Source organism: Cydia strobilella, chromosome 24, assembly GCF_947568885.1.
Source record: "Cydia strobilella chromosome 24, ilCydStro3.1, whole genome shotgun sequence".
Classification (NCBI taxonomy): Eukaryota; Metazoa; Arthropoda; class Insecta; order Lepidoptera; family Tortricidae; genus Cydia; species Cydia strobilella.
The window spans coordinates 8,252,166-8,278,860 of NC_086064.1; the positions used below are offsets into that span (position 1 = coordinate 8,252,166).

The 26,695-nt window shown below is 39.5% G+C and overlaps 3 protein-coding genes across 3 annotated transcripts in view; 1 reads left to right on the forward strand and 2 right to left on the reverse strand.

Moving 5' to 3' along the window:
• LOC134751984 (U4/U6 small nuclear ribonucleoprotein Prp3) overlaps positions 1-1,184 on the reverse strand; it is a 32,587-nt gene extending 31,403 nt beyond the window's left edge. The window contains exon 1 of the mRNA XM_063687517.1: positions 837-1,184. Within this exon, the coding sequence (XP_063543587.1) occupies positions 837-964 (128 nt within the window). The 5' untranslated portion in view covers positions 965-1,184. The remainder of the gene's footprint in view (positions 1-836) is intronic.
• Positions 1,185-7,775: 6,591 nt separating this feature from the next.
• Positions 7,776-13,187, reverse strand: LOC134751992 (gastrula zinc finger protein XlCGF57.1-like). Its single transcript, XM_063687537.1, has 4 exons — positions 12,874-13,187; positions 12,277-12,429; positions 11,104-11,547; positions 7,776-9,085 (listed from the first exon to the last, which is right to left on the reverse strand). The coding sequence occupies exons 1-4, from the start codon at positions 12,947-12,949 to the stop codon at positions 7,926-7,928; spliced, it is 1,833 nt and encodes a 610-aa protein (XP_063543607.1). The 5' UTR covers positions 12,950-13,187; the 3' UTR covers positions 7,776-7,925.
• A 589-nt stretch (positions 13,188-13,776) lies between these two features.
• Positions 13,777-26,695, forward strand: part of LOC134751996 (U4/U6 small nuclear ribonucleoprotein Prp4) — a 29,892-nt gene continuing 16,973 nt past the window's right edge. The window contains exons 1-5 of the mRNA XM_063687545.1: positions 13,777-14,130; positions 16,106-16,215; positions 17,220-17,314; positions 18,560-18,718; positions 20,011-20,116. Coding sequence (XP_063543615.1) covers positions 13,968-14,130; positions 16,106-16,215; positions 17,220-17,314; positions 18,560-18,718; positions 20,011-20,116 — 633 coding nt within the window. The 5' untranslated portion in view covers positions 13,777-13,967. The remainder of the gene's footprint in view (positions 14,131-16,105; positions 16,216-17,219; positions 17,315-18,559; positions 18,719-20,010; positions 20,117-26,695) is intronic.

Below are 26,695 nucleotides of genomic sequence, written 5' to 3' on the forward strand. Positions count from 1 at the left end.
CGGCCAAGTGCAAGTCGGACTCGCGCACAAAAGGTTCCATAAAATTACGCAAAAAAAATCACGTTTGGTGGAGCCCCACTTAAATACTTATTTTATACACAACAAAAATACATCATACGTGAACATTTCAACTGTCCAGCTATCACGGTTCATGAGATACAGCCCGGTGACAGACGGACGGACAGACAGACAGATGGACAGACAGCGGAGTCTTAGGAAGATATAACATATAACTATCGGTATAGTTATAAAAAAACAATCAATTATACCAACTGAAGCCTGAGTCCTGTGTCAAATTCATTGAATGGGACTAATGGGATGCAAATAAATGGTTTATCTATCTATCTAATGGGAGCAATGGGGGACCTGGGGCCCGTTTATCAAAAGCTTGTAGCTTGTAATACAAGTGAAAGTCCCTTTTTGACAGCTTTTGTTAGAAAGGGACTTCCACTTGTATTACAAGCTACAAGCTTTTGATAAACGGCCCCCCTGTGCTCAATGGCCTGTCAGTCAAATTTAGGTTCCTTCCGGGCCAAACAGATGGGACATTTTGCCACATTTTTATTATATATTATTAAGGTTTGCCAACAGGTGTAATACAGATACAAATGGACTTAAGTAATGAACACACCAGAGTATTCACTCAATTATAGGCAAACACAACTTACTAAAATTACGCGCTTACATTTCGTTCGTTAAAATTCTTAACATTAGCCAAAACTTAAAAAGAAAAAAAAAAAAAAAGAACTACATGCATTAGGATGCATGCATGATGAAAACAGAATTACTATTTTAGAGATTCTACCGCGAAGTAATAATGGGAAGATGCCACTCACCCGCTAGTAAGGCAGTAGGAAATAGTCGAAAGAAGCGAGCTATCCGACTTCCCGATGGTCCTGTAAATGGCGCGGTCGAGCGACGACCGGAGCTCCTCCACCTCGCGCCGGGACAGCTGCGTCGCCATCTCTGACAACACAAAATCACCAATACACCGAACTCAAGACGTTACCAATTTTAAGGTTATGTTAGTACCTTCGGTTCAAGATCGGTGCCATTTGTAAGTAAACGTAACGGACGCTATTTTGCTTGTTTGTTTGGAACGGATTTATTGGATTTTCGTACGAAAATATGACCGACGCAATTGCAAAATATACGTTTGACGAGACTTCAACAGCGTAACGTAAACCAAACCAAAGAGAATAATCAGTTGACGTAAACTAAACAAGACAAGATTAGTTTATTTTTATTTTAGCTTGTGCTGGACTGGATACAAGTCCGACACCAAATGTACAGCCAAATAATGCACGACCTGATAATCAGTGAAAGCGATAGACGTGCATTCACGATTCACTATTCTAATTACTGAAGATAAAAGGGCCCTCCACACTCATGCGCGAATCACGGCGCGAAGCCGCGAACGTGAGTGTGGAGTCTAGTTCGCTTTTCAGCGAAACCGACTCCACACTCGCGTTCGCGGCTCCGCGCCGCGAATCGCGCACGAGTGTGGAGGGACCTTTACCGAAGCTACAAAGAAGACATTTGCACACTACGTATACGGAGTTTACTAGTTTTTGCACAGAAAACCGCCTTGGTCTGTGTGATACCGAAAAAAAAACCACCATAATAAACGTAACATACTACCGCACGGCACCGCGACCTTGGTGCGCCGCACCAGTAAATGAGAGCGAGAAAGAAATAGTTATTTCTCGCTCACACTTATGGGTGCGGCGCACCGTGACCGTGGTGTGGTGCGGTAGTGTGTTACGTTTGTCATCAGTGTTGCCAGGCGTACGAGTATTATCGTACATGTACGATAATTTGGGCTCCCGTACGACGTAAATAATAAAAAATTCGAAAAAACCAAACAGGGGCATAGCTGTCGTGGACATACAACCAATGGTGTCAAAATATTTTCAGTAATGTTAATATCCAGAGAGTAATATGAGGACTACGTTTGTATGAAAAGGCGATCTCGTGCGGGTCCTCCACTTTCCAGAAAAAGTGACGAAGGCATCCAGTGGTGAAGGCCGGATTCGAAGCGGTTTTATCAATCCGGGCCTTGAACCCCTAGGCCACCCCGCCACGGCGGTAACCGTCCCAATTTCTCGTATACGCCATCTTACTAAGACTAGGCCGACTCTAGGCGTCTTTTACCAACTCTAAGGACAAGCAGTACGTTCTTGCACTTCCTACACGATATAGCGAGAGAGAGAGACTGGTGCTGCCATCTATACACAATTTTGTGAACAAATCAAATTATTTTATTAAACATTTGTTTTCAATGTGACTACTTTAAAAACATCAAAATATTTAATAAAATAATTTGATTTATTCCCAAAGTTGTGAATCCATATTGATGTTATTTATAGATATGCCTTAAAATGTTATTTTGTATTTGTGTGACTGTTGACTGAAATAAATATCTATTCTTATCAGACTGAGACTTATTTTATCAAACGAGAATAATTCATGTCATTATCATTAACATTGGTTGTACAGTCAAATGTAAAAAATTTGGGTGCACCTCATCAAACTCAAAAATATTATGCCAGAATTGCCAGAACATACGATTAAAACTAAAAATAAAAAAATATCAAAAAATGTATATGTATATGACTTGACTTACTTGACTTATTGTCCTATGTCCCCTAGGTGGGGCAGAGGGCGTCCACAGTGCGCCGCCATCTGGATCGGTCTTGAGCTTCGTGCTTGACTTCGCTCCAAGTCTTTCCAATAGCCTTCGCCTCTGCAATGATAGTCCGGCGCCAGGTCTGCTTTGGACGGCAACGTTTCCTCTTTTCTTGGGGATTCCAGTCTAGGGCTTGCCTCGGTATGTGCTCAGGATCCCTTCGGAGTGTATGCCCAATCCAACTCCATTTCCGGCGCTTGATCTGCTGGTCGATCGGAGTCTCATTGCAGCATCTCCACAGGTTGATATTGGAAATTTTCTCGGGCCAGTATATACCGAGAATGCGGCGGAGGCAGCGGTTAATACAGACTTGTAGCTGGCGCGAGATGTCTTTTGTGACCTTCCACGTCTCGCACCCATACAGCAATACGGTTTTTACGTTTGACCGGAATATTCTGAGCTTGACTCTCCGTGTCAGTTTACTTGATTGCCATACGGGGCGAAGCTGTGCGAAGGTTGCTCTTGCTTTGGCTATTCTCGAAGCGATGTCCTCTTCGGTCCCTCCTGTTTCCGACACGACGCTCCCGAGGTAAGTAAATTTGTGGACTTGCTCCACAGCCTCTGTGCCAATAAGGAGCGGCACGGTACTTGTCGCCCTGCACCTCATCTCCTGGGTCTTCCGGGTGTTGACTTTGAGTCCCGTCTTCATTGCCTCACTTCGAAGGTCGTCCAGCTTGGCTTGCATATCAGCGCGTGTGTGGCTCAGCAGGCATCGGCATAGTCCAGATCTTCTAAGATGTTGGAGAGTCCCCACTCTATGCCGCGGCGCTTGTTGTCAATGGTATGATGCATGATGCCATCGAGAACAACAAGGAAGAGGAGAGGAGAGAGAAGACACCCTTGTCGCACCCCCGCATTCACTGGAATATCCTCCGAGACGAGGCCATTGTGCGTCACTCTACAAGAGTAACTCTTGTAGATAGCCTTTATGAGGTTGATGATTTTCTCGGGGACACCAATTTCACGCAGCCGGTTCCAGATACAAGCCCACCTTAGCGTATCAAAGGCTTTTTCGAAGTCTACAAATGTTAGGTACATTTCCCTCTGCCATTCAGTAGCCTGTTCTAAAATGATACGCAGCGTGTTGACCTGATCCGTGCATGATCTGTGGGGTCGGAATCCAGCTTGCTCTTTGCGTATGAGAGGTTCAACGGCCTTCGACAACCTATCCAAAACGATCTTGCAGAGCACCTTAGATGGGATCGAAAGCAAAGTAATGCCTCTCCAGTTGCTACAATCGCTGAGGTCTCCCTTTTTTGGCACGGTGATGAGAAGTCCCTTGTTCCAGTCGTCCGGTAACTCTTCAGCAAGCCAAATGCTATTCAAGAGTGGTGTTAGGGCATTCACGGCGGTCGGCAAGTCAGATTTTAGCATCTCCGCTGTGATGAGGTCGACTCCTGGGGCTTTGCCGTTTTTGAGCGATTTGATGGCATTCGCTACTTCTTGTTCAGTAGGTGGAGACACGTCAATATCTAGTCTCAGCAAGGGCGAGCTGTCTGCGGGTGTGCTGTCAGTGCTAGAGTCGCTGGGGACGCGGAAGATATCCTCAAAGTGTTCACGCCAGCGTTCTAGCTGTCCCTCGGATGTCACAATCAGTTGGCCTTCTTTGTCTTTTAGGGGTTTCTTCTTGCGCTTCTGGTTTCCGGCCAAGACTCTCGTTGTCTTGTACATCTCCCTGAGATTACCGGAATCTGCAGCGCGTTGGGCGGTATCGGCAACACCATCAGTCCAAACTCGCTTATCATACCGGGTACTACGGTAGATTCGCCTTCGGATCAGGCGGTATTGCAGCCTCAGGTCTTCTAATAATGTCGCGTCGCTGGTCGCCAGGATTTTAAGGTGAAGTTCCCTTCTTTCTTCGATGAGGTCCCAAGTCTTCTGTGACATCCAGTCTTCTCGTTTGTGTGTTTTAAGTCCAAGAACGACGGAGCTGGTTTCTGTGTAGACCATTTTAATGCGATTCTACTCCGTGTTGACTGAGGTAGAATCTTTTATCCATTGTATGTATATACAATGGATAAAAGATTTTTTATTTGTGTTTATTATTTTTCTATGATTTCACTGACCCATGTTCTTTCACTGATATGAGTTAAAATTGTTAATAAGTTTAATAACAAACAAAACCGTCAACGCCATCTAAACGAGAATAGGCCAAAGGTTGGTATTGATGGTAACGTTCATTTCCGACGCACGTTTCTTCCTTAGACTTTATTCATCTTATACGGAGTTATATAGGTCTTTGATAGATATGTCGACATAGAGTGCTCACTTCATACATCAGTTTGTTACTAAAAAGACTATTATTTTCGTATCGTAGTCGACATCTACCGTCAAGTAGCGGAATTATTAGTACTGCTACTCAACAATAGATGTAGCGACGAACGGAAAGTCTAATTCTCAACGATTTTTAGCTAAAATTATAACCGGAACTCTATTTTCAACTCCTGCTTATAATATTCGTTGTAAATAGTTGAGCAATACACTTTTCGTAAGTCGCGACACAAGTGACATCTAGTGTCGAGTAGCATTACTGATAATTCCGCTACTTGATGCTAGATGACGATTACGAAAATAATAGTCGTTTTGTCAAAACCGATGTATGAAGTGACCACTCTATGTCTTCTTAATTCTCTTTGGAATAATAAAACACAAACAATGTAACTTTTGCATATATATGATAATAAATCAATATTTTGTAGATGACAATCACTATACAAATACATATACAGGTGAAACATTTCTAGAGACTGAGCTGAAAGGAAAGTGTTAAGTGAACTACATCGAGTTATTATAATCATAAAGCTGGATTAACAAGTAAAATAAAATCATTAAAATGAAATATTTTAATATCAGTGACAACCCTACCACTACAAAGTTATTTATATTATAAATTGACAATTTTTTAAATTGACAAACTTGCTAACCAAACGGAGTAGCCATTAACAGGCGTTCCCCACGTTCCCCTCTGTCGAAAATAGTCGGCCAATGGTCATACACAATGTATGGACTGACGTTTATCTGACATGGCTATTTTTACGTTGCGTATACATTTGACGTTCCCCTCCCCCGCAAAAATCGGCAGACTTTTTTGTACAAAATGTGTCAACATTGGAAATTGACTAGATGTGACTAGGCAAACCTGTAAGCACAGTATTCGAGGTTTCACTGCGACACATTTATAGAACGGGGCCCTTTGTTTGACATAATTATTGAAAGTCATAATGTATTGATTGTCATATTATCATTAGTCATAATTCTGACTGACAAAGTACGATGGCCCAGTGGAAGATTACGAGTGCAGCCATCACCTACTTGGACAAATGTAGATTTAGATTATAAGCTAGCTAATAAATGAACAGTGTAAAATATAATTGCCATACGATAAATAAAATAATTCTGAAACCGTTAACTTTTCAGGATTTTCCTCGGGTTATCCTATAGATAGGTTAGGTTAGATTATGTTTGTTTAATGGCAATCCTGAAAAGTTAAGCGTTTCTGAGAAAAACCAAATTATGACAATCATTACATTATGACTTTCAATAATTATGTCAAACAATAGAGACCCCTATGGAATGTGTGGGAATATATAGGGACAGTTTTTGTGGCGCGTAACACATAGAATAGAATAGAAATAATTTATTCGTTAGCACACACAAATAGAAAGTTATACAAAACAGAGAAACATAAATAAAAAGAAAAAGTGCCACGAAATGGTCTCACCTCAGATGATTGAGTGTAAGAGAGTGATAGAGCGAGAGATGCCTGTAAGTAGTATTATATAAGTATAATTAATATTGTTAATGCCTCAAGGGCCTATTTTAGATTTAAGCTAGTTATTAATTTCGTTTACGTAGTACCATAAATAAATTAATATTACATATTGTTATGAAAATACTTTTGTACCCAATGTATCTCCCAATTTGTGCCGCTGTGGCTCTAGCTGTTAAGGTACAATTGTCAACTTAAATAATAATAATAAACAATAATAAACAATAAACAATGTTGCTGGCGACTTCCAGCGCTGATCTTCCGGTGAGACCATCCGGTGAAACAATCACGACACGACAGGTAACAAGAAAAACAACAAAATTAATACATAATATAACATACAAAAGACAGAGACAAGTTAAAAATACATATTACAACAGACACGATTATTACGTACATGGTGGCTGGAGGTGTTTCCTAGTCTGGAGTGTTATACAGTATCGTTAGCCTATTTAGATACTTATGGTACGAGCAGTCATAATCATGATCAATTAACTGAATATTGCTTTTTACTAACTTTCCCATCGTCCACAATAAAGCATAATTATTAATTATAAGTAGGTACTGTGCTAGTGCTAGTCAGCTGCAGAGAAAAGGTACCACGTCCATACCAATTTACAGAACTTTGTTTGTCGCAGGGGTGTACAGAAAATTACAGACGTGGCGGCTCCGTTTGGTTATATCCTCCTAGTTAACTTGACTTTACATTCGATGCGGATCTACTTGCTAGGGTTGAAACATGCAAATTTTTGTACTAACGTTTAACAAACTGTGTCTCACAAACGGTTAGAAATATTAAAGTTATTAATAAGTGAAAAATAAAGTACGGAGCCTAAACAATTCCCCGTTTGCATAAAAGTCCCTCATTCTGTTCCACCCGATATATAAATCACTCTAAGTCCATACTTTAAAGCAATATTTGAATTTCATCGGTGTAAATACGGTGTTTTGTTTATGTCTCTAATCTCTTTATTTATTTTACACTAAATAATTACCGGAGTAAGGGATTTCTCTGACTTTCTCCAGTATGGGTTCGCATATGGGATTTTAAAGAGCTGGGATGCGTTAACTCTTTTTTACATACCTCACAGGAATAAAGCTTTTCTGTGTGGGTTCTTATGTGGCATTTTAAAAAGTACAATCGCACAAACTTCTTTTCACATACTTCGCAAGAATAAGGTCTTTCTCCAGTGTGGATGGTTTGTATATGAGATTTTAAATTGCCCGAGCGCGCAAACTTCTTTTTACATACTTCGCAAGAATAAGGGTTTTCTGAGTGGGTGGCTTGTATATGGGATTTTAAATGGCCCGATTGCGTAAACTTCTTTTTACATACTTTGCAAGAATAAGGTTTTTCTCCAGAGTGGGTCCGTAAGTGACAGGTTAAATGGGCTAATTGTGTAAACTTCTTTTCACATATTCTGCAAGAAAAAGGCTTTTCACCAGAGTGGATTCGTTTGTGGGTTTTTATACCTTTTCTGTGTGGGTGCTTATGTGGCATTTTAAAAAGTACAATCGCACAAACTTCTTTTCACATACTTCGCAAGAATAAGGTCTTTCTCCAGTGTGGATGGTTTGTATATGAGATTTTAAATTGCCCGATCGCGCAAACTTCTTTTTACATATTTCGCAAGAATAAGGGTTTTCTGAGTGGGTGGCTTGTATATGGGATTTTAAATGGCCCGATTGCGTAAACTTCTTTTTACATACTTTGCAAGAATAAGGTTTTGCTCCAGAGTGGGTTCGTAAGTGACAGGTTAAATGGGCTAATTGTGTAAACTTCTTTTCACATATTCTGCAAGAAAAAGGCTTTTCACCAGAGTGGATTCGTTTGTGGGTTTTTATACCTTTCCTATCCGCAAACCGCTTTTTACATATTTCACAGGAATATGGTTTTCCTTTAAAAGGTCTTTCTCCAGTGTGGATGGTTTGTATATGGGATTTTAAACTGCTCGATCGCGTAAACTTCTTTTTACACACTTCGCAAGAAAAAGGGTTTTCTGAGTGGGTGGCTTGTATATGGGATTTTAAATTGCCCGGTTGCGTAAACTTCTTTTTACATACTTCGCAAGAATAAGGTTTTTCTCCAGAGTGGGTCCATAAGTGACGGGTTAAATGGATTGATTGTGCAAAATTCTTTTCACATATTCTGCAGGAATAAGGTGTTTCCCGTGTGTGAGTTCGTATGTGTGTTTTTAAGTTTCCCGATTGCGTAAACTTCTTTTCACATATATGGCACGATTGAAGCCTTAGACCCGTGTGGATTCGTGTGTGAATTTTCAAGGATTTCGATGTTTTATATTTCTTTTTACACACTTCGCAGGAAAAAGGCTTGTCTCCGGTGTGGGTTTGTCCGTTTGTTTTTAAACTGCCCGATTGTGTAGATTTATTTTTTCTTATGTCGTTGTTAGAATTTGAATTGATTAGTAAAGTTTCACATGTAAAATGCTTCTTAATATGGTGAATTAGTTTATGTTTTCGTTGAAACATGCTACCACAGAAGTCACATATGTAAATATTCGTGACTTGAAGGGTGTGCGTGTTTCTTGTTCGTTGTGGTTCAATTTGTGGTTGTTTCACGAGGTCGCTTGTGGCGCCCCCCTCCAGAGACAGGAAACTAGCGTACTCTGAAAACAATGGAAATGTTATATCTTTACGACGCCACGCCAGCTTGTAAAATGCGATCTCTGACGTTCTAATATCATCCTATAATATAATAATTCTATAAAACATCAAATATTTGTCAAATATCAGCTATACAAGTAAAGCCTGACCAGTAATATATGATCATTGTTAAGAGGGCGCTGTTCATTCTCATGTATAAGGGTGACAGTTCTGTACTATATGAAAAAAATAGTTACAGTGAAATTCTGCAACATGGCGCGTGATCATATATTCCTGGTAAGGCTTTACATTATAGTAGTCTTTATCTATACACATATCATAATCCTTCTATGACGCTTTCAAAAACCGCAAATTACGGTCAGCATCATGATGACAAAGAGAATAGAGTGTATATATAGAGGGTTATTGTTATAGTAAATTTCGTAGTCACAGTTAATTTCCTGCGATTCATCGACACAGGATATATATATATGGGGTCATCCATTAATTACATCACATGTTTAGGAGGGGGGCTTCGAGAAAATGTGACATGTTGTGACAAGGGGGAGGGGGGAGTCACAGACTTTGTGACGTCACTAACCTATTTAAATTATTTTATTCGCTGTACAGTTAAATAACAAGTTTTCGGAACGATAATCGTTTTTATTCGTTTAATTTTCTTTCCTAATCAGTTTTGGGTTATAAAATTACTAATATTTCTTTTGCTAAAAATATTTCCATATAATATTAATAAAATTCTTAATTCGTTTTGCCGATTTCATTGAAAAAATGTGACGTCACACCGACAAGGATGGGGGGAGGGGACAAAAAACATCGAAATTCGTGTGACGTAATTATTTAATATTTCATTTATTGCACAGTCATGATACATAAAATAAGGTGTTACAAATAAAGTAAGTAAATTCATGACATCCTGTTAGGGCACAACAACAATGTTTAACTTACTATCTAATACCTATTAAAACATTTCATTATAATATATCTACCGTAATTTGTGTAAATAAATAAAATAAGATAATAATAATCATCAAATAATAACATTGTAAAAGAGATAAAAGATAAAAAATAAAAATAAATTAATGGATGAACCCTATGGATAAATGGTTTTTATTTTTTTAGAACGCCAGATGACTATTTGACCCATGTTCTTTCACTGATATGTGTTAAATTTGTTCAATATCAAACGGTATCGCCAACGCTATCTACACGAGTGTAGGCCAAAGGTGTGGCGCCATCTATTCGAGTATAACTTTTTCTTGATTTTCCAAGGCACGTTTTTTCCCTAGACTTTACTTATCTTATACGGAGTTACATATATTTTTGATAATAAACTATTTTTATTAGAACAAATTTCTTATCTATGAAAATGTTATTATTGCTTCGTTTTACAACAAAACCGTTTTTAAAATTGCATTCAAATAGACAAAAGAAATTGACTTGACCTCTATTCTAATATCAGTCCGATGCAGTTTTATTCTATCTTGTGCATAGACATAGTATATATATATATACAAGTAGTTATAGACGCGCCACCGAGCGACGGGGGTAAAAGAAAGAATAACCATATAAAATGTATACTCCATCTGCAAATTCCCATCTTTGTGTGCAAAATAAATATATTTTTCATTTTCATTTTTCATTTTTAAAAATTTGAGCAGCATAGGACTTTTTCTCTTTCACTATAAATTTCGGTATTTCGCCATCGCCTCCTACCTATGATGCCACCCGGTCGGTGATAAGGACAAAGCATGGCACTATTTTCTATTTCCTCTTATAGGAATCGCAATAAGACTATCTTTCCCTATCAAAGAGTGTCAGGCTGTTGATCTTGTGAGATGTTATGATACAAGTGTGCCTCGTTGGACCGTAGGGCATTACACTCGAAGCGATATTGTGTAATAAGAAAGCTAATATGTGTGAAATGTGTGTTTTTACATTTCACTCGTGTTTCATATGACGTTTTTACGCTTTTTTTTCTGGACAGACATACTTAATGATGAATACGCTAAAAATAACTCACCGCTGCTAGCCGCATCGTGTGAAGCCTCCTCCGGCGTGTGGATGTGAATAACGACATGTTTCACTAACTCCCCCTTCTGACTGAATGTCTCGCCACAAATATCGCAACCATGTGTTTGGTCGCAAGTTAACGTATTGCTATATGTTTCATTTTCTATTTCACCCTCGGGCTCTGTAGACGGATGGACATGATTCATGATATGTTTCATTAAATCAGACTTTAATGCAAACTTCTTGCCACAAAGGTTACAGGTTTTCGCACAATCAAGTTGTGTTTCCTGTTTATCAGATTTGTCAGTAGCCGTAGGTGTATCGTGGTGTGTGGTCCCTGTGTGTGGTGGCTCAGGGAGGCGGTGGAGCAGCACGGAGCAGTCTCGCAGCGCGACCTGTGCTCCGCGGCCGCCCAAAGCCCGTGGGCAGCCATCAGCGTCACCAATCGCCCGATCTGACAAGATTTAAACATTAAACATATATTGAAATGAAGTTATATATTCTAGAGTAAATAAAATGGGGCTAAGGGACAGGGGCTGCGACCCCCGCGCTGGCTGTGGTGGTCCAACAGATATCTTTGGCTATTCAGCGTGGCAATGCAGCTAGCATATTTGGGACGTCTGGGTGAGGTAGGGAACAGTTCGGGGCTTAATTGTTAGAATATATATATATATTTTTTTAAAGAAACATACTGTATTAAGCATTGGCTGTGTTTTTGACAACTTATTCGAAAATGTGCGGCAATGATAATATTTGTCAAAATTCAGAATCTTATTAATGTCATAAATAAAAAAGATAATCAATAAGGTCGAAGAAGGTTTCATACTATTTATTACCTCAGGAGCTATTAACACATACAGGCTGTATATTTTAAGGATGGGGTTTTATAGATTGGCGCAGGATAATGGCGCTGGCAGGAAGATATTGCAGCTACCTATGTTGCATTCCATCAACACATGGTGAACATCTTCTATTTTATTGCATTCATGGCAGTTTACAATTAATTTCATTACAATCATTGTTACGTAATGCAAAATAATAATATAAAAATCATATTGGATATTGATCTAAAGTTATGGTTTTTTATTTACATTTTCTCATTGGCAATCATATGGCACACAGCTGTATGATCAATAGATACATCTTGTAGTCATTTTTTCGATATAAAAGAAAAGCCACCAACCTTGCACCACAAGGCCGACGGTGGGGCGGTGCGGCCGCTCCGGCCCAATCACGAGCTCATCCTTGATAATGTGGTCTACATACAGCTCGCTTGATGGCTCCACCTTCTCACAAAACACCTCAACCCTGAACTCTAGCTCGTCGTTCACACACACTGCAAAATGAATGATCATAAGTGTTATGGACAATTAGTAGTTCAATATTGGACAAGAAATAAATACAAATAATATTAGGGACAATCTAACAAATTTCTTCCTGCTTGGCGCGAGATCGCTGGCGCGCCAATCAGGAAGAAATACTGCGTACTGCACCGATACCGCGGCGCCAAGTGGGGAAGCGGTAGCAGTACTGAAAGTTCCACTATTTAACCCTATATGTCGACTACAAAATAAAGCGCGTTTTGGTAAGAACTGATGCTTGGAATTATTAAAAAAAAAAAACTACCAAACTCAGGAACAAATGTATGTGGTAAACACAAAAATAAATGCCCTTACTAGAGCTCGATACTTGCGAAATCCTGATTCGAAGGTAGGATCACTACAGACTAGACTAGGATGGGAAGTCGTTAAATCCGGTATTCAATAGTTTCCTGGCTCACCTTGGTCGGCGAGTTGCGTTATCGGCTGCTCGCTCTCACACTCGGGCTCCTGCTTCACGCGCGCCTCCACCGACATTACGAGGAGGCTTAATACAACAAATAACTTGTACTTTTAATATAGAATACGAGACAAACACTCAGTTCTTCGTGTAATGTTTTGCTCGTTTCTGATGAACATAAACGCAACACAACATATGTCGGAATTGATGATTCAATAACTAATTAATGGTAAATTATTACCATTTTCTCCATTTATTAAAATGGAGAAAAAAACATAAAAAATTACACTTGCCACTTGCCCTACTAGCTCTAGGTTAACCTCAAAGATTAGTATAATCTGTATAATGTTAACCTATTAATTTGACAATGAGACAATGACATTTCATAGTTTACACAGGTTAAGGCTCTCAACAAAGTATACGATTTTTCGTCGCTCTGTCGAATTCCGATACGCCCGCCTGTTGGCTATTAGAACCTTCGTCAACGTCAGGTATTTAGCCCTAGTTAACAATCGTACTGAAAATTTGGTCGTAGTGGTCGTAATACGTTGTGGTTATATACTCTTTGGTCGTAATCATGAATCTAGTATTAGTCTGGATTTGGTATGGATGGCATGAGTGGTGGAGGGGTAACTGACAGAACGGGATAGTCTTATGTATCTTTCAGTAGGAGTAGCAGGGAAAGCGCTGTTATTGTTTGTCATTGGATGAAACGGAAAACGACTCTTGTTAGTGCACGACATCGACGTCGGGCCGGGTAATAAATGAGAGCGAGAAAAAGATACGTTAACGGACGGGTCTGTTTTCTAGAAATTATGTTTAGACTTCGACTAATCGAGTAATCGATTACAGAAAATAATCGAATGGATATCACTAAATTATCTTATCTGTGGACATAACATTTAACATTTGGTTATTTGGTTTATATTTTATTTTGGTCTTTGCTATTGTAATTAGTTGTGAACGTGAAAGAATTGTGATTTAACTGTGTACGCATTGACACTGTCGTAAAAACAACCTAGAACACAACGTATTTCTTAATCTAATTCTCTGAATTCGTCTAAAGCGTTTTCAGTGCACAAACATAACCTCAAAATGTCTGACGATGAAGATGTAATATTAGTGAAACGAAGTAAACAGGTCCACTATGGATCACTGGAAGAGCAGGAAAAGGCGCGGCTTGCAGCCCTGGCTGCCGCGGCCAAGGAAGGCGTGGAAGATGGAGGAAAAGACTTGGGAGACATCCATGTTTCGAATGGTGAGTACCGATGTTGTAAGTAAATGTAATTTTAATACATGCTCGTTTTAGGTGGTTAGCTGGTTAGTGTAAAGTCGTGGACTTACGTTTGCGCTGCCTGCTACCTACAGCGTTATGCTGTAGACCTCTTATACCTGCTAATTTAGTGATTATCTGCACCAATCATCATTGGTGTGGCAAAGGCGCAAAGGCTTCGGTGGCTCGGCCATCTGGAGTGAATGGGAGACGATCGGGCGGTGAAAAGAGCGTTTCAGGAAAAACCGACAGCACGCCGCCCGGTCGGGCGATCTAGGTACCGATGGGCGGATGTGGTGGACGCTGATCTGCGCGAGCTCCAGGTCCAAGACTGGCGAGAAACTGCACAGGACCGGGATCAGTGGCGAACTGTCGTGTTGGAGGCCAAGACACACTTTGGGTCGCTGCGCCAGAGGAGTAAGTAAGTAAGTATCTGCACCAATGCTAATGACAGGGGGGTGTCACTACGCAGTTTAGGTACATTTGGCCGGCGCGCCCCCCGGGCAGGCGTATGGCAGTGGGCTGTCGCTCGGCTCGCACGATAGTCGTGTCACGTTGTAATGCAGGCAGGCAGTTTAAACAACTGATAATGCCTGTATCCAGAGTCATAAACCAAGTTCTCAGTGTTGAGTAGAATTTGCTTTGTGCTTATCTAATTTATTCTTAAACCCATTGACACTTTGGGCCTCTACTACATCCCCTGGGAGTTTGTTCCAAGCGTTGACCACTCTGTTGCTAAAGAAGTGTCTATGAGGATTATTGTAGGACCTGTGAGACACCAGCTTATACTGATGACCTCTCAGACGGTTGTTACTATTGCGTTCTAGCATCTTATGGAAATCTTTAAGGTCGTAGTGTTGGGTTAGTATTTTGTATGTCTCAATCAGATCTCCGCGTTCTCTGCGCTCCTTCAAGGTTGTGAGCTTTAAGAATTGTATTCTTTCTTCATAGGACATGTTTTTGAGTTTCTTCGGTATCTTGGTGAAACTACGTTGAACTTTCTCCAACATCTCAATATCCTTGATAAAATAAGGGCTCCATACTTGAAATGCGTACTCCAATATAGGCCTAACATAGGTTTTGTGAATTTTGAGCATCATATCTGGCGTCAGATTCCCAAAAGCTTTTCATATGAGGTAGATAAGGCTCTTTGCTTTCTTCACGATCTGTTTACGGATGTCTGAATAAACAGAAGAACACTTTTTTAATTCCGGACGATATTGACCGACATATTTTCAAAGGAATACAGCTGTGGCATACAGATTTACTTCCATAAGAATCAGACATACTATCTCCGGATAAAAATGTTATGTTTCAAAATCAACGTTTGTAATTCCTTCATATTTATCTTAAAAATAATAAATCAGTAGGTATAAGTACAAAAACTTGTCAAGTGACAACCCCGGGCCGACACTCACAGCTCGGTCATAAAACTGCGATGCGCAAAGAAGATTCACGGTTTGTGCACGGTTATAAGTTTCAATTTTGCTTGCAGGCGGCGAGTATAGGTATAATTTTATACCTAAATCTGACTTTTGTGAAGCAGTGAATTTTCTGTACGGTAGTACTATTAGTTATTCTGTGACCCTATTACTAAAACTCCACTGTCCGTCTCTCTGTCACCAGGCTGTATCTCATAAACCGTGATATCTAGACTTTTGAAATTTTCACAGATGATGTATTTCTGTTGCCTCTATAACAACAAATACTAAAAACAGAATAAAATAAATATTTAAGTGGGTCTCCTATACAATAAACGTAATTTTTTGCCGTTTTTTGCGTAATGGTACGGAACCCTTCTTGTCCGAGTCCGACTCGCACTTGGCCGGTTATTGTAATATAAAGTGTAGAGCGTCATTATCAATCCAGAAAGGGGAAACATCGCGGCAGTGTTAGGAATATAGTTTGGCAGACGTATACATATAAAGACAATCCACTGATTTTTATGTACAATTTCCAGAATACATGGACCTGGAAGATGAGATGTCCAAAGACAAAAAGGCTTTGCTTGAGGAATTCGAGCGCAGACGGAAGGCGCGTCAGCTGAATGTGTCTACAGATGATGATGAGGTCAGGACCCCCCTTTGTTTGACATAATTATTGAAAGTCATAATGTAATGATTGTCATATTATCATTAGTCATAATTCTGAAACGGTTAACTTTTTAGGATTTTCCTAGGGTTATCCTATAGGTTAGGTTAGGTTAAGTTTGTTTTATGGCAATCTTGAAAAGTTACGCGTTTCTGAGAAAAACCAAATTATGACTAAGATGTCAAACAATAGAGACCGGATTAGTTAACTTAGTAACATCAAAGATAGATATAACTCCGTAATAGATGGATACAGTCTAAGGAAAAAACGTGCCTCGAAAATCAAGAAAATTTGATTCTCGTTCAGAGGGCGCTACTAGTTTTGGCCTACAGTCGTATAGATGGCGTTGACGGTTTCGTTTGTTATTTAACAATTTTAACGCATATCAGTGAAAGAACATGGGTCAAAATCATCAAAATAATTAATGCAAATAAAACAATCATTTATCTATATTTAAATACATTTTATCGTATTTTTACAAATCTTCAATTTTAGTTTTAAAGTGTGTCGACAGATGGCAGTGAATTTACTGGGGTTACAAAATTTACTATGACAGTACCGCTCTAGTATAAGTTACTCTATGATAACATTGTCCATTGTACAGAATGGGGTTTACTTCATTTCATAAACATACATATTTGTTTAGATAGTTAATTTGTTCTCTGATATTTTTCACTGTAGCTATGATAGTTAAATTAATTTGCAACATTTCCGTTGCGGAACCACTTGCGGTTCTATGTGTGAACGGCACGTCTGTACACGCGTCACGCGTCATAGTGTGAGTAAGTTGCTTAAAAATAGTACTGAGCGGCCGTCAATCTGCTGTCGCGGGTCGCTGAGCGAGGTCATTCGAGTCGGGGCAGGGCGGTGCATAACCATGCATTTGCAATATTTGCATGCATGGTTAGTGAAACTAACCGTGCATCATATAACTGTTATATATTTTGGTATTTATTATATGCTAAATTCAATTAAAATTTCAGGTGCGCAGGAGTCTTCGGCAGTTAGGAGAGCCGGTGTGCCTGTTCGGCGAGGGGCCCGCCGAGCGGCGCGTGCGCCTCCGCGACCTGCTTAGCTAGTAAGTTTTCTTCTACATTCTGTAAAGGCTCATGCTCAGTACCAGTGGCGACCATGGGGGGAGGAGCTTCCTCAAAGTAGACCCCAGATGCGTGGGGTCCATGCTATTAAAAGAACTGCGGGGAAGAAGTATAAAGGTGGAGGTGCGCGCCGCGACAGAGACAAGCGACCGAGATAGAAGACCGTCTCTGTCTCGCTCGCGAATAGTCAAGTGACGGTCTCCGGTCGCGGTCTTCTGTCCGGTCGCGGCGCGAACCTCCACCTTATGTCAATACAAAGACTATGTTACTCCGTATTAGATGGATACAGTCTAAGGAAAAAACGTGCCTCGAAAATCACGAAAATTTGATTCTCGAACAGATGGCGCCACCACGTTTTACCACCTTTGGCCTATTCTCGAATAGATGGCGTTGACGGTTTCGTTTGTTATTTAACAATTTTAACGTATATCAGTGAAAGAACATGGGTCAAAATCATATAAAAATAATAAATGCAAATAATTATCCATATATAAATAAATTTTATGGTATTTTTAACCATCTTCATTTTTAGTTTTAATCTTGTGTTGATAGATGGCAGTGAATTGACTGTGGCTACAAAATTAACTATGACGTCAGTACTGCTCTACCATAGTAAAAGTTTCTCAGTATAATCCGAAAACCTCCCTGGCAACGGGAATGCACTTATTTTTTAGCCACCCTGTATACCCTCTTTGGTCAATATAAGAATATGCGTTCAATATAACATAGAGTAACTTATACTAGAGCGGTACTGTCATAGTAAATTTTGTAACCACAGTAAATTCACTGCCATCTATCGACACACTTTAAAACTAAAAATGAAGATTTATAAAAATACGATAAAATGTATTTAAATATGGATAAATGATTTTTTTTATTTGCATTAATTATTTTTATGATTTTGACCCATGTTCTTTCACTGATATGGGTTAAAATTGTTAAATAACAAACGAAACCGTCAACGCCATCTATACGACAGTAGGCCAAAACTAGTAGCGCTCTCTGAACGAGAATAAAATTTTCTTGATTTTCGAGGCACGTTTTTTCCTTAGACTGTATCCATCTATTACGGAGTTATATCTATCTTTGAATATAAGAATACAGTATTGATAATTTCTGTGAATCAAAACAGTGTGTCATAGATTAACTACTGTTAAAAACGCGAGTCAAATCATTTCTACACACTAATTAATACATTTGTAACATATAAAAGCTGACTATTCCAGCCTGGGCGAGGACGCGATCCACAAGAAGTTAGAAGAGGAGGAAGCCAGGATAGAGCGAGACAGAGGACGCGAAGGGACCTGGTACCACGAGGGACCTAAAGAGTTACGCGAAGCTAGACTTTGGATCGCTAAATACTCGCTACCGAGGGCTAAAGCAAGGTAAGCTATTTATAGTTAAATTCATCGCTAGATGGCGCTAGTTGTAGGCAGTTTTTGAACGTGTCCATCAAAGAGTAAAGTAAGTTTATAGCAAAGATAGATATAACTCCGTAATAGATGGATACAGTCTAAGGAAAAAACGTGCCTCGAAAATCACGAAAATTTGATTCTCGATTAGATGGCGCCACCAGTGTTGGCCTACACTCGTATAGAGGGCGTTGACTGTTGAGTTTGTTATTTATAATTTTAACGCATACCAGTGAAAGAACACGGGTCAAAATCATATAAAAATATATAATGCAAATAAAAAAATCATTTATCCATATTTAAATACATTTTATCGTATTTTTATAAATATTTATTTTTAGTTTTAAAGTGTGTCGACAGATGGCAGTGAATTTACTGGGGTTACAAAATTTACTATGACAGTACTACTCTATCTTATTATATCCTCTTTGATCAAAGAGTAAAGTAAGTTTATAGTGTCCATTCACGTTCAAAAACCGCCTACATCGGAGCGACCAAGGTACTCGCAAATATCTAAATACGTTCAGATATTTTGAGCACTGGACGCTATATCTTCTTTTTTTAATATCATGTCGGTGGCAAACAAGCACACGGCCCGCCTGATGGTAAGCAGTCACCGTAGCCTATGGACGCTAGCAACACCATATCTGATAGTGACTGGACCTGGTACCACGAGGGACCTAAAGAGTTACGCGAAGCTAGACTTTGGATCGCTAAATACTCGCTACCGAGGGCTAAAGCAAGGTAAGCTATTTATAGTTAAAGTTATGGCTAGATGGCGCTAGTTGTAGGCAGTTTTTTGAACGTGAATGGACGGTCCCTATTAGATATATTTTCAAGGTGTTAGAATAGAGCGCTTTTTCAGATATTTTTGAGCACTTTGGACGCTATATCTTCTTTTTTAGGGTTCCGTACCCAAAAGGTAAAAACGGGACCCTATTTCTAAGAATCCGCAGTCTGTTTGTCGGTCAGTTCGTCTGTCCGTCCGTCTGTCACCAGGCGTAATGCGTAATTGTCTAACAATGGCACACAATGGCCGACCGCTCGCACAAAAGAAACAATAGCTTTTGTTTAACGAATATTTTCTTAAGGGGCCCACTGGCTATCAGTCCGCCGGATGATATCGGCCTGTCAGTTAGAACAAAAAATTGACAGTACCGAACAACTGACAGGCCGATATCGTCCGGCGGACTGATAGTCAGTGGGCCCCTTTAGACGTAAAAATAATTTGTGAAGATTCATATTATAGTATAATTTGTGTCCAGATTAAACATGGCGCGGGCCGAGCTGCAGCTGGCGGGCAGCGTGCGCGCCGCCGGCAAGCAGGACGCACAGCGCCGCGCCGCTGCCATGCACATCTACTGCAGCCAGGTACTTACTGCTTATATATACAGGGTCAGGGCGCTAGTTCCCGGCCGTGCTCTAGGCAGCGCCGCCGGCAAGCAGGACGCACAGCGCCGCGCCGCTGCCATGCACATCTACTGCAGCCAGGTACTTACTGTTCATACATACAGGGTCATTGCGCTAGTTTCCGGACATGCTCTAGTTTAACACTTTAAACTCTCGCGTTTTGAACATATATGGGGCATTTTCTATGAAAAGGGACCTTATTGTCGATGGCGCTTACGCCGCACAGCGTCGCGCGTCATTGTATTTATATCGGAGCATCGTTAATAATGGCTTAAGCGCCATCGCCAATAAGGTCCCTTTTTATAGAAAATACCACATATAGGGACCATGCTCGTTGGAGGGTCTGAATCGGAAACATAAACATGTACAGTTGAAGCAAGTGCTACCATCTACCTTTCTCGTACGTTTTCTTGTGCATAGTAGGTTCTGCCATCTTGCGGGCTACATCGGAAGCATAAACTTCACATTTACTGACTCCTCCAAGCTCCGGTGCTGCCCCCTAAAGCAAATCTTGTCAGTAGAAAAAGGCGCGAAATTCAAATTTTCTATGGGACGATTATCCCTTCGCGCCTACATTTTTTAAATTTGCCGCCTTTTTGTACTGATAAGATTAGCTTGACCAGCTATATTTAATTATAAGAACTTTAACGGGTACTGGCAATTTCCGTGTCTACCCTGAACATTTTTATAAACTAATTTCTTATAAATTAATTTCGCATAAGAAACACCACGCTGCGCTCAAAAACCGGCATCGCTGACGTAGGCGAGAAAACCGCTAGGCTCAAATGGGACTGGGCCGGTCACGTCTACCGCATGCATCCGGAGAGGTGGGCTAGCTTAGCAACCAAGTGGATGCCGGTAGAGGGGCGTGGACGGGGCAGGCCCAAATGGAGATGGCGGGATGACCTGGACAGCTTCCTGAACAACTGGCCGGAGGAAACACCAAATCGGGAGTCGTGGAAATCAAGGGGAGAGGCCTTCGCCCAGCAGTGGGACACTTAGTAGGCTTTAAAAAAAAAAAAAAACAATTTCTGGTAGTTTAGTGCTGTTTACTTAGATCTCCGTTGACATTTTGCTGGGACGTTGGTCTTTCCGTGACCACAGCTGGTGCAACTCAGCTGAAACGTCGTAATTTAAGGTAAAAACAATTAAATTAAATCGCGGTAATCCCGCTCGTATAATTATATACATGGTCTAGTTTTCGTCCACTTATTATTATATTTATTTATTAGAGATAAATCACAAATTTTACATGATATTTGATAAAAACAAAGATAGATATAACTCCGTAATAGATGGATACAGTCTAAGGAAAAAACGTGCCTCGAAAATCCACGAAAATTTGATTCTCGATCAGATGGCGCCACTAGCTTTGGCACTGTCATAGTAAATTTTGTAACCCCAGTAAATTCACCGCCATCTGTCGACACACTTTAAAACTAAAAATGAAGATTTATAAAAATACGATAGAATGTATTTAAATATAGATAAATGATTCTTTTTATTTGCATTAATTATTTTTATGATTTTGACCCATGTTCTTTCACTGATATGCGTTAAAATTGTTAAATAACAAACTAAACCGTCAACGCCATCTATACGACTGTAGGCCAAGACTAATAGCGCCCTCTGAACGAGAATCAAATTTTCTTGATTTTCGAGCTACGTTTTTTCCTTAGACTGTATCCATCTATTACGGAGTTATATCTATCTTTGACAATACTTAGGTACACAAAATGATTGCAATGAATCACAAGTGAGCGCATCTCTTATCACACCGGCCGGCCGAGCAAAACTAGAACCGGTCGGCGGGGTGACAGATTACCAAATTATATATTACATTTTCAATTTGCTACTTGCGAAATGACATACCCTTCAACCTCTGTCATTAAGGCGTTCATGTAATGATCTGATATTTTTATTTAAAATAATAAATAATCTTGTAGATGCCCCTGAACTTCTACATAATATAGGTTTTCGAGTGCCTCGTAGAACAGAACGTGGTTGTCGGAGCAAAATGCTGTTCAGTGTTGGGAGATGTCGCACTAAATATGCACAGCAATCATATATTAAACGCGCATGCAGGTTGTATAATGAAAAGTTTATGAACGCGGATATATTTGGCAGTTCGTTAGGGTTATTTAAGAAGAAAGTTTATTCTCTATTAAATTAGTATTAAAGCTAGGTTAAGTTATCTCATTATTTGTTAATTTCACTGTTGTCTCAGATAGCATTTCATAGTGTTAAGTTTTATTAAAAATTTACATACAGGAAACTATAGGTCTACATTGTAATAAATTCTAGCTGTCAGCTTATTCACCTACATGTTTTATAAGACTGTTTGTTTCTAAATAATAAAAAAAAAAAAAAAAAAGATACGGATCTGAGACGTGGGCGCTAACGATGGGCCTCATAAGAAGGCTCAAGGTCACGCAAAGGGCAATAGAGAGAGCTATGCTTGGGGTTTCTCTGCGTGATAGAATCAGAAATGATGATATCCGCAGTAAAACTAGGGTCACCGACATAGCTCGCAGAATTGCAAACCTTAAGTGGCAGTGGGCGGGGCACATTGCTCGCAGAACTGATGGCCGGTGGGGCCGGAAGGTTCTGGAGTGGCGTCCGCGTACCGGAAGACGAACTGCCGGTAGGCCTCCAACGAGGTGGAGCGACGACCTGGTGAAGGTCGCGGGAATTCGGTGGATGCGAGCGGCACAGGATCGGTCGGAGTGGCGAGCCTTGGGGGAGGCCTATGTCCAGCAGTGGACGTCTATCGGCTGACATGATGATGATGATGATGATGATGATGATGACTTGCGAAATATGATTTTTATGTGGATAGATATATTGTTTAAACAGCATGGAATGCAGTAAATCCAAATTTGTGACGTTTTCAATCAAAACGTACCACATTATCGCTTACCATAACGACGAAAATTGCTTGTATCTTTATACGAAAAAACCCGTCATAGCGTCCTTATGGCAAGCGACAATGTGGTACATTTTGATTGAAAACGACACATTTCTGCTGCAATATAGGTTTACATTTAAATTTCTGGACGAAAACTAGCGTAATGACCCTGTATTATATGACAATTTATACAGATCGACCCAGACCCACTGTAAATTCATTAAGGCTTGTGTTGTGGGACTTGTGGGTTCTAGACGATACAGTATACACTCGTGGACAAATTTAGAGGAACGCAAAAAAAAGTTTAATTTTAACACAAGAAAACGTACGAGAAAGATGGCAGCACTTGTACATGTACATGTTTATGTTTCCGATTCAGCCACAAGATGGCAGACCCTCCAACGCGCACGGTCCCATAATGTATTACCAAAGCGGATATATTATAGAGCGGTCCTGTCATAGTAGATTTTGTAACCACAGTAAATTCACTGCCATCTATCGATACACTTTAAAACTAAAAATGAAGATTTATAAAAATACGATAAAATGTATTTAAATATGGATAAATGTTTTTTTTATTTGCATTAATTATTTTTATTATTATGACCCATGTTCTTTCACTTATATGCGTTAAAATTGTTAAATAACAAACGAAACCGTCCACGCCCTCTATACGAGAGTAGGCCAAAGCTAGTAGCGCCCTCTGATCGAGAGTCAAATTTTCTTGATTTTCGAGGCACGTTTTTTCCTTAGACCAAAGATAGATATAACTCCGTAATAGATGGATACAGTGTAAGGAAGAAACGTGCCTCGAAAATCAAGAAAATTTGATTCTCGTTCAGAGGGCACTACTAGTTTTGGCCAACTGTCGTATAGATGGCGTTGACGGTTTCGTTTGTTATTTAACAATTTTCACGCATATCAGTGAAAGAACATGGGTTAAAATCATAAAAATAATTAATGCAAATAATAAAAAATCATTTATCCATATCTAAATACATTTTATCGTATTTTTAAAAATATTTATTTTTAGTTTTAAAGTGTGTCGACAGATGGCAGTGAATTTACTGGGGTTACAAAATTTACTATGACAGTATCGCTGTAGTATAAGTTACTCTATGCTTAGACTGTATCCATCTACTACGGAGTTATATCTATCTTTGACTTTACTTTTTATTGTTTTCCGAATTTCACGTTAGATGTCGCTGTGCTTACCGAAAACTAGCGAACGCTTGTTTCTGTAGCGTGTACAAGATAGTACCAATGTGTAAATAGGTTGTCAAATGTAGAATATTCTTATGTTAATTACCAATTTTTTGAGGATTGTGGGACTTTATCTGCCACAGCCTTTATAGTTTATTCGCTCCGTGTTTTTAACGCCACCACGTTTTACCACCTTTAGTCTATTCTCGACTAAATGGCGTTGACGGTTTCGTTTGTTATTTAACAATTTTAACGCATATCAGCGAAATAACATGGGTCAGAATCGTATCAAAATAATAAATGCAATCATTTATCCATTGTATAAACACATTTTATGGTATTTTTAATCATCTTCGTTATTAGTTTTAATCGTGTGTCGATAGATGGCAGTGAATTTACTGTGGCTACAAAATTTACTATGACCAAAGATAGATATAACTCCGTAATAGATGGATACAGTCTAAGGACAAAACGTGCCTCGAAAATCACGAAAATTTGATTCTCGATCAGATGGCGCCACTAGTTTTGGCCTACACTCGTATAGAGGGCGTTGACTGTTTCGTTTGTTATTTATAATTTTAACGCATACCAGTGAAAGAACATGGGTCAAAATCATATAAAAATAATTAATGCAAATAAAAAAAATCATTTATCCATATATAAATACATTTTATCGTATTTTTATAAATCTTCATTTTTAGTTTTAAATAGTTTTAAAGTGTGTCGACAGATGGCAGTGAATTTACTGGGGTTACAAAATTTACTATGACAGTACCGCTCTAGTATAAGTTACTCTATGCTATGACAGTACTCCTCTATGCTATATATCCTCTTTGATGTGACAGAGCCTTTACTGTGGGAAGAAAATTGGCTGGTCTGATGTTGATATGTGGTATTTTCTATAAAAAGGGACCTTATTGTCGATGGCGCTTACGCCATTATTAACGATGCTCCGATATATATACAATGCCGCGCGACGCTGTGCGGCGTAAGCGTCATGGACAATAAGGTCCCTTTTCATAGAAAATGCCCCATATTTTATATGGGAGAGTCAATGTTGGTCAAGGGAGAGGTAACTGGTAGGGGGCAGCAAAAATGGAAAATTAGGAGCCCCCTGTTTATTGGTGCGAAGGGTCAAGTTTAAGCTTCCAATGTAGCTCACAAGATGGCAGAACCCACAATGCATATGAAAACCCATGTGAATTGTAGAGGGATATCTATATTTAAATACATTCTATCGTATTTTTATAAATCTTCATTTTTAGTTTTAAAGTGTGTCGACAGATGGCAGTGAATTTACTGGGGTTAAAAAATTTACTATGACAGTACCGCTCTAGTATAAGTTACTCTATGCCTCCTACCTATGATGCCACCCGGTCGGTGATAAGGACAAAGCATGGCACTATTTTCTCTTTCCTTCAGGAATCGCAATAAGACTATCTTTCTCTATCAAAGAGTGTCAGGCCCCTGTGCCAGCTGTGAATGGACTTGTCACTAGTGTCACAATATCTCTCTAGATGGCGCGGTGCTAACCACAAACCAGCGAACGGTTACGCCCATCAAAATGTTGAAGATAAAGTCATGTTGCTTAATTGTCAGATTCCGAATTATCCGTTATTTTATAATGTAATCCTATTTTTGTATGCAGTTCATATGTTATTGAGCTGCGTTTGAGCCATAAATAAAATAAATGTACAAAGAGAATTTAATTTCATCGTATACATAGGCAAAAATCCAGGCCACCCGAGTATGCGCGGAGTGGACACCGCTGGATGATGTCCTCCATGGTCTGGTCCTCTATGCCGCAAAGAGAATAGATAGTATAGAGAGTTACTGTCATAGTAAATTTTGTAGCCACATTTTGTCTGTAAAATATCAAAGCAAATCGATTCAAAATTAATGTTATTAAATATTTATGATTCAAAATCATATTTTAAAAGTTAATTTTACCATCAATCATAAGAAAACAACTCAAAATTTGTAATTGATTACTTTAGACTTATATTAAATAAATAAATAAATAATAAATAAATATTATAGGACATTCTTACACAGATTGACCAAGTCCCACGGTAAGCCCAAGGAGGCTTGTGTTATGGGTACTCAGACAACGATATATATAATATATAAATACTTAAATATATAGAAAACACCCATGACTCGGGAACAAATATCTGTGCTCACCACACAAATAAATGCCCTTACCGGGATTCGAACCCAGGACCATCGGCTTCACAGGCAGGGTAACTAGTAACTACCCACTAGGCCAGACCGGTCGTCATATTGACCGGGATATGGACCGCGATTACCTTTTGTATTGTTTTCGAGCTCCCGATATTTCGCAGTTACATGCATCTAGTTCACGGGTTTGATTATTTTGCCTCACGTGTGAATAAAATGCAATTTTCTTATCAGTTTTTGAACAATCA

Bases quoted from the DNA above. Each gene is read 5' to 3' on its own strand.
- LOC134751992 (XM_063687537.1), bottom strand. From the start codon at position 12,949: ATGTCGGTGGAGGCGCGCGTGAAGCAGGAGCCCGAGTGTGAGAGCGAG. The intron at 12,430-12,873 runs GTGAGCCAGGAA...TTCATTTTGCAG, and splicing joins AACGCAACTCGCCGACCAAG to TGTGTGTGAACGACGAGCTA. The intron at 9,086-11,103 runs GTGAGTTATTTT...CATTGTTTTCAG, and splicing joins ACACGATGCGGCTAGCAGCG to AGTACGCTAGTTTCCTGTCT.